The sequence below is a fragment of the Acanthochromis polyacanthus genome, chromosome 1, assembly GCF_021347895.1.
Source record: "Acanthochromis polyacanthus isolate Apoly-LR-REF ecotype Palm Island chromosome 1, KAUST_Apoly_ChrSc, whole genome shotgun sequence".
Classification (NCBI taxonomy): Eukaryota; Metazoa; Chordata; class Actinopteri; family Pomacentridae; genus Acanthochromis; species Acanthochromis polyacanthus.
In genome coordinates this window covers 45463511-45471935 of record NC_067113.1, presented here as the reverse complement: position 1 = coordinate 45471935, position 8425 = coordinate 45463511, and the positions used below count along the sequence as shown (strand labels likewise).

At 39.7% G+C, this 8425-nt stretch overlaps 1 protein-coding gene across 2 annotated transcripts; it reads left to right on the top strand.

Moving 5' to 3' along the window:
* Positions 1-289: 289 nt before the first annotated feature.
* Positions 290-8138, top strand: LOC110972354 (aldo-keto reductase family 1 member B1-like). Of its 2 annotated transcripts, XM_022222746.2 has the most exons (10): positions 292-450; positions 1667-1834; positions 1980-2096; positions 2325-2402; positions 3441-3563; positions 4421-4527; positions 6687-6768; positions 7055-7138; positions 7230-7312; positions 7396-8138. In XM_022222746.2, the coding sequence occupies exons 1-10, from the start codon at positions 385-387 to the stop codon at positions 7436-7438; spliced, it is 951 nt and encodes a 316-aa protein (XP_022078438.1). In that variant the 5' UTR covers positions 292-384; the 3' UTR covers positions 7439-8138. The 2 variants fall into 2 exon arrangements, with proteins under 2 accessions (XP_051809324.1, XP_022078438.1); XM_051953364.1 differs by lacking the exon at positions 1667-1834 and having other exon boundaries at positions 290-450.
* The last annotated feature ends 287 nt before the right edge of the window (positions 8139-8425 follow it).

Here is an 8425-nt window from a genome sequence, read left to right as displayed (position 1 = left end):
TACAGAATAGATATTGTGATTTTTCCTCTCACATTTACATTTCAAAGGGCAGATGTAACTTCTAGTTAGTTTATTTATTTATTCACTGTAAAATAAGTAATTAAAATGAGTGGGTGAGTGTGATATTTTAAAATGTAAAATAAAGTAAAATTTAAAAAAATAACCTCTGAGACTTCTAACAAGCAGCCAAACACACTAAAGTGCAGATTCACATCTAATAATAATTATAAACAGATTGACAGCAGCTTGTGGCAGCAGTGACCTCAGATGATCCCTAAACGAATTAAAAGGCATTATTAATCGATCGACGATCCTCGGCGTTCTGTGAACTTACCGTCGCCACTGGGCAGCCTCATTCAGCTTCTGCCCCCGTCTACAGGAAACATGGCAACAGCAGTGAAACTTAACACCGGTGCCCAAATGCCCATTGTGGGACTTGGAACATGGAAGGTACGTTTATTTTCTACTTTTTAACCTACCAAGGGTAAGTTTATAGCTCAGCAGTGAAGTAAGCTAGCTAGGTGTGCAGCACATAGCACAATTTGAGTCCTGAGACTGTCGTTAAAGCGAACTGTTCTCACCATGCCTGCTTTCTAGAAACATGTTTGCAAAGCTGCTGCTTAAATTAAACCCTGCACAGACATTTCTTTCTTTCTTTCAAGTTTATTTGAAAAAGGACAGCGTGCCGTTACATTAAAAAGATGCCTGCACCAGATTTAGCATCATGCTAATTTCCACATATGTCGTCTGTGAAGTCCACCAAAAGTACTGTAACTTTCGTTTTCGTTTTGTCACAGTTGTGTATCTTAATCCTCGAAGTGCTTGCTTTGCTTTGCTTTGTTTATCGGCAGTCATGCATTTTAAACTGCCAATGACCTTTCATTTGGAGACAATAGGAACAGCAAGGTTTGTGCCCTTCAAAGATAAATGATACAAGAATGCAGCGCTTTTCTTCTTCACTGTAAACCGAATATCAAGTATCGCATTATATCAGATATATTCCTGGTTTGAAACACAAAATAACGACTGAATTTGGTCCCAAAATCCTTAGTTCATCTCTCAAAAGTAAATATCAGTGTCAGTGAACATGTCAGTGCCTTCAGAATGACAAGTCCTTGTGTCATTGTGTGTGGATGCGACAATCAGATTGTCATTATAGCAGTGTACTCTGGAGGGATGTTCTGATGTAAACTATGGCTAAAGTTTTGATGACAATTATTATATATTGTAAGTTACACCTTCGTGTATGTGGGAGATTGATTGCAAGAGACTGGGCAAGATTTACATTTATGTTTTGCACAAAGAAAAAAAACAAAAGTAGAAATATGAACATCGGACAATCACCTTCGGGAAAACTGTACATGCAGTGCTGTAGGAATGACAGTGCAGTCTTCCTCACCTCCTGATGTTCCTGTCTGTTGGGAGCAATTTACCAATTCATCATTGTGTTCAGGACAGAACACAATGATGTGAAGATTGAGCAAGTGGTTTTGAGAATTTCAATTGTGATCTGAGAGATGCACCAAAGCGACTGAGAAAAACTCTAACTAGACACCATAGTTGAAAATAACAAAATGATGGTGGCGTTATGGTTCAACACTGTATTTGCAGAGGCCTCAGTGTATTTTAACAATACTCCAGCTAGATCACCATCCCTGTCTCTTAGTCTCAACCTGGTAAGGTTACAGAGGCAGTGAAAGCAGCCATTTCAGCGGGTTACAGGCACATCGATGGGGCGTTCATCTACCAGAACGAGGCAGAAGTGGGTGAGGGTGTGCGGGCTATGATCAAGGATGGCGTGGTCAAGAGAGAGGATCTTTTCATTGTTAGCAAGGTGAGTTATGGGTGCAGAAAGTACTCCCATGTCCTTATTGTATTGTCATTGGTCTCACATGAAGACGTTGACGTAAATCTCTTTAATCCTGGATTACTGATCATGAATGCTAACTCGCTGACTTCTGTGACTTTGTCTTTTGTAGCTTTGGTGCACTTTCCACCCAAAGTCCCTGGTGAGGCAAGCATGTGAGAAGACTCTCAGTGATCTTCAACTGGATTACCTAGACCTCTATCTGGTGCACTGGCCCATGGGCTTCCAGGTAAGATCATGGTTATCTTGTGTGTGTTTTTATTATTTTTGACCCTTTCAGTCTTTCTTGGATGGAACAGAACTGAACACCCAATGAGAGCAAGTCCTCTTTTTTCTGTGCCATCTGCACTCCTATTTCTGTCATGGTTTCATAAAGGAACGAGCCTCTCTGTTATCTGTGTCATATCAATGTGGTGTAAGCCTGAATGCTGTTATTAAATCCTTTGTCATGTTGCAGCCTGGCACTGAGCTTTTGCCTTTGGACAGTAACGGAGAGACAATCAGTGACGGCAGTAGCTTTGTGGAGACCTGGGAGGTAAGATGATGAGTCATCACTGGCGTCAGATGTAGGATTCAAACAGGTTAAGCTTATTGTAGACTTTATGGCTCTATAACCAGAGAAATTAATGACAGTATTACCAAGTAGGAATGACGATATGCAATCTGTTGAGCGTGTTTGTTTTTTGAGATGGAAGACAAACTGCTTCTCTCTAATTAAGCTTTATTTTCTAAATGTCAGTTTGTCAAAAGATTCTTGTACAAAGTCCTTCTATGTTTGGAACAGCCTCCCAGAGAAAGATCAAGTTTGATATGAACACAGCATTTTATACAGTATGGTGTGTGATTGGTTATAGAACACAAACATAATTCAAATATTAAAATGTGATTGGCTAAAAGTGTGGATAAACTGTGGTTTAGACTTAGTTCTCCCATTAGTCAGTGCACAGATATGTCCACATCTCTTGGCACATGATTCACCCAATCTCCAGGAGCCGCACCCTGTAAAAAGAACCCTCCCAGACATTATCATGGTTTCCACCCTTACATGACCTTGAGTTTAGCAGTTTCATTGTAATACTCATATGTGATATCAGTTTCAGTGTTCAGCTAGCAGTGCCTTGATTCCTCATTACTATGACTGTCAGGACATGTAGAGGTAATCTGGTAATGACAGAGGATCATCTGTTCCTGTGGTAAACAGTGAATACAAGGCATTAAAACACTGTTCTCTGAATTCTCAAGTCTAGAAGAAGTGTGTGAGCACAGTGAGCCACAGCAGTCTTATTTACACCCGCACTGTGTGTGTCCTGTTAAGACAAATGTTTTCAAGCTCTGCTCTGTCCATGTAATCTTGTTATCCATGTTTTTGTAGAACTTAGAATTAAAAAATAAACTTTTAAATGCAGTGAATGTTGCTGCAGTTGTATGAGTCAAAGTTGGATTTAATGAGAATGTTGTAGACTGTAATGAAAGCTCAAATTGTTCCTCTGACAGTAGCAAAGAGAAAATACAACATACACCTTCTAAATTAAAACAGAAAGTTTTAATGCGCGTTTCTGTTTAATTTTCCCAGGCAATGGAGGAGCTGGTGGATGCCGGCTTGGTCAAAGCGATTGGTATCTCCAACTTCAACAAGGAGCAGATTGAAGCCATTCTCAACAAGCCAGGCCTCAAGTACAAACCTGCCAACAACCAGGTACGCTAACGTACTTCTAATGTCACCTTCCACTGACATTTGTAGAAGATAACCGTTTTCTGTCGCAGCTGTTTGAGCGAGCTCCACTTGCAACTCAAATATACAGTTGTTTTAGACATGGCACATTTGAGTGAACATTATCGAGAAACAAGAAAACGGATCAACCTCAAGATACGCCTGTGGTTCTTTAAGGACAAGCAGAAGACATAATGGCATTATCTGTCCCCTCCTATCAGGCTGCAGAAATAAATGTCTTGGTAATTCACAATAAACCACAGCAGCTTCCCCTCAGGGTTTACCACTTAGCTGAGGTGACCTTATATTTTTGTTCTTTTCACAACAATTATTGACCATTTGTGTCTGCTTGTGCTTTGGATTAGATTAAAGCTCGATTCTCCTTCTGCATGTTGTCAATGCACACACTGAACACAGCACAGAGTCTCATATATTTAATGTCAGTGAATTTATCCTTAAAATGATGCCTACTGAGTACAGTACAGATGTTCTCTTGTCCCCCTCTGCTTACAAATAATAGAATACTTTATAAACTGAATTAGACAAGTTTTCAGTAAATGTGTCCTTTAACAACACTCTAAAGGCTAAATTCAATAGAAGTGATGCTCTGTTTATACTATATATATATATATATATATATATATATATATATATATACACGCACACACAATTCAATTTTCAAACATGAGGGTATCTTGTGTTGTATGAAGCAACATTTTTGATCATTTTATTGAGATACTGCATTCATTTTAGAGGCCTGGCTAATGTGATTACTTGGTATTTCCAGACTTTTTCCTAGTTTTTTGTCCTCTCCCTCCTAAGAGATATGTTTGTCCCACTAGGTGGAGTGCCATCCTTACCTGACCCAGGAGAAGCTGATCAACTACTGCCACTCTCAGGGCATCTCGGTGACTGCTTACAGCCCCCTGGGCTCCCCTGACAGACCCTGGTCAGTAGACATCACAGTTGAGTCAAAGTAGCTTAAAACGAGACTTATTTTGAAAGTAACTGAATCTTCTCACCAGTGCAAAGAAGTTCATGTTTGGTTGATTGTGGTCTTGATGTTCCTTTCTTGTTCTGTCTGTCATGTCCCGTTTGGTTAGTTTCAGCTTATGACTGTTGTTCCTCTTTGTCTCCGTGGCATGTTTTTGTCATGAGACTGACAATAATAACCTCAGCTGTATTTGGTTTGACAGATTTTTTTAAATTATTATTCAGATGTATTTGTTCTTTTAAAAGCTGTCTTATGGGTTTCATGTTGCTCTACGAGAAATCTCATGTAAATATTTGTTTTGCCGCGACACTGGAGTATCTTACTTCAATAGAACAGCTTAAAAATATTGATTTTCATTACTATGGAGAAAAAAATGACACATCAGTAGGGGGGAAAAAAGTTTTGATATTTCATAGCAATAACAAGGCTTAGTAACACAGTACCTTTGTACTTTAATGAAACCACCTTGGTATATGATATGCACTGCCTGGATTTAAGTCAGCAAATGGGTAAGAGGCTTCCACTGGATAACTACTGCAGTGATGAATACGTTTCAGCTGGAACAACTTATTTAACCCTTTAAGCTTCAGTGTACCGCCGGCGGTACACCTACTAATTTGCACAGGAATTTCAAGAATGTCCGACGGGTGCAAACGCGATTATACAAACACTATACACCGATGGAAAGCTTAGATTCTCATGAATCCGCCGGTATAAACCACTTTCAGATGCGATTACCACAGCGGGTGAGAAAAACACATTTGTCCGACAAAAACAAATATTCATCCATCCGTTCTCTATACACGGCTTCAAAGCACACGGCGCGACTCACATTTCCGGGTTTATTATTACACACAAAAAAAAAGATTCCACAAAAAACGGCCATAATCCAACCTTTTACATCAGATTACACAAGCCAGTAAACTATTTTGTCCAAAACATGTCCTGAAGTCGGTATAAAATCCCCGAATCGGTCGTTTTCAAGGAAATGCACCTCCCGATGCGCGTCCAATATTCCCCGTATTTTTCGTAATTTTTTTATTTAAAAATAGAATATTAGCGATTTTTTTTTTTTTTTGTACTGAAAACGGCTGGAATTGACTGAAGCTTAAAGGGTTAACTCCAGCTGATGCAGTGAGGAGCTTCTCATTTCTTAACCATATCCTGTGGTCATGAAAGGATGTTAATCTGTTTCAGAAGAGTCAAATTATTGGCCTGCATCAAGCGAAGAAAACAAATAAGGAGGTTTCTGAAACTACTAAAATCAGAGAACCATCCAATGCATTATTAAAACCTGAAGGATAGTGGAGAACCATCATCTTCAAGGAACAAGTATGGTTGGTCATGAGGTCTGATGAGTCCAGATTTACCCTGTTCCAAAGAGATGGGGGCATCAGGGTCAGAAGACGGGCAGATGAAATGATGCACTCATCATGGCTGGTACCTACAAACCTGTGGGGGTTAGGGTTATGATCTGGGGTTGGTCAGGTTCAGCAATGTTTTGTTCCCGAAGAGTGAGGTCAGCTGATACCTGAAGACACTGAATGACCAGGTCTTTACATCAATGGAGTTTATCTTCTCTGATGCATGTTCTGAGATGACGATGCCAGGATTCATGGGACTCACATTGAGAATGAGTGGATCAGGGAGCATGAGACATCGTTCTCACAGATGGATTGACCTCCACAGAGTCCAGACCTCAGCCCCACTGAGAATCTTTGGGATGTGCAGGAGAAGACTTTGTGCAGCGGTCCGACAGAAGCTTATCAAGATGAGGCCTCAGTGGATGAGTGCCATATGCAAAGTTAAAGATAGGGCGGTGTATTCTTGTGGATGATAGCACTTCAGTGTGTCAACTTACTGTAGAAAATGAATACTAAACCCCCTTCAAATATTCATTATGCATAAAGCAAACAATATTTCTGACATTGGTAGACATAGAAAATAGTAGATTTTTGTTCCTGTGGCAATGTTAGAACTGTGTGGAGGTTATCTCAAAAGTCCGTCTGTGAATGAAGTACTTATCATTATTTTGTCCACTCAGTGTCTGACAGCAAAATAAGCATGCGTTCCTCCTGTAGACACTGCTGAATAATGATTTAAGTACATTGCAGGGCTAAACCAGAGGACCCTTCACTTCTGGAGGATCCTAACATTAAGGCCATCGCAGACAAGCACAAGAAGACATCTGCTCAGGTACAATGTTCACAAAGGCTTTAAAGAATTTATGAGCACATGCACACAAAAAGTTTTTTCCTCTTTTGTTCTCAAAGTGAGCATGCATCATAACATTGATATTGTTTTGAGTCGTAGTAGGTGTTAACAGTTCCAAATGAGAAAAATGTGTTTCATGCTTTTGCTGTTTGCTTGACCCTTACTGCTCTTCTAAAGTCACAGCTAATCCAACACACAGAATTGCGAACTGCACCAGTAAAGGCTATGACCACTGATCATGCTCTCGTGTTAATTCCTCCTCTCCCAGGTCCTGATCCGCTACCAGGTTCAGAGAAACGTGATCGTGATCCCCAAGTCCATCACGCCGCAGCGCATTCAGGAGAATTTCCAGGTCATTAGTAGAGCAGATTTTTACCCCTCAGTCTGCTTTACTTCTGCTGCTGTTGGTTCACGCATTCAAACTGTTGTTGAAATATTTCCAGGTGTTTGACTTTGAACTGAATGAGGATGAAATGAAGATTATATCTGGATTCAACAGGAACTGGAGAGCCTGTCCAATGCAGTGGTGAGATTCTATGTCTTTGTTCTCTTTCATATTTTATTTTTCTTGTAAGCATGACAACCTTTTCTTTATTTCTCTGTCTTCAGGGGCATAAAGCACAAGGACTATCCCTTCAATGCTGAGTTCTGAAAAGGACAACTGCTGATTTCCCACAGAGTGGCAGTGGGTGTTGGAGTTTGCTTCTGCTCGCTTTCCTGTTCATCTCAATTTAGTGTGTCTTTGCTTCAATCGATCAATCAAACCTTTATTGTCATTATTTTGCATTATTTGCATATTTTTCACAGTATTATTTTGTTGTTACATTTCTTGAAAGTCAGCAGCTTTTTATGTTACTTCTAAACTTTTACACGCACTCCAAAAAGGTATATATTCCCAATTTTCTCAACGATACTCCAGTTTAATATGTTGGTTTTGTTCCTGTGCAGTTGCATATTAGCGTTCTTTTTCCATTTCAGTTACTGAAGAAGCTAAATCTTTACTATATGTATCAAATGTCGAATCACATTTTTATAGCACAAAATGTTACACATCCAGAGCTGCACTCCTCGTTAAACTAACCCTGTTACTCCTTAGTGTCTGTTAGAGCAGACCAGGTCTATTTTTGTGACTTGGCCAGAAGTGTTCATGCCTTAAGATATAAACATGACTGCAAACTTTAAAGCACTTATATCTGTGAAACGCAGAGCCAGTTACTTCAGCCTGCCTTAAGATGATTCATATGTAGTACTTTATAGTCATGTGCACTTTCTCTGTCAGAAAATTGCCACTTTCACTTCCTGTATCAGTTGTTTTTGTTAAGCGCTGCAATAAAGTCCTGTGGGAGAATGAGGTAAGCTGGAAGTTTGCGAGTTTTCTACACAGCTGAGCAGCTGAAGCAAAAGAAAAGCTTTGTGTCTCTTAAAGGTCAGAAGAGGTTCAAAAACCCAACAGTGCAATAATGAATCAGCTGCTGTGGCCTGATTTGGTGTAGTCCTACGTCAACACGTAATATGTAGCCACTATTAAGTGTAGTTTGATACAGAATGCTTTTTAAAAATGTCTTTCTGGTAGGGAGTAAATGTTAGCTTTGTTCACCATGCTGTTTAGTGTTGTATAAGAAAGGTATTACTAGTGACA

Excerpts from the sequence above, each read along its gene's own strand:
- LOC110972354 (XM_022222746.2), top strand. The coding sequence starts at position 385 with ATGGCAACAGCAGTGAAACTTAACACCGGTGCCCAAATGCCCATTGTG. Across the intron at positions 3,564-4,420 it reads ACAAACCTGCCAACAACCAG|GTGGAGTGCCATCCTTACCT; the intron begins GTACGCTAACGT and ends TTGTCCCACTAG. Across the intron at positions 4,528-6,686 it reads GGCTCCCCTGACAGACCCTG|GGCTAAACCAGAGGACCCTT; the intron begins GTCAGTAGACAT and ends AGTACATTGCAG.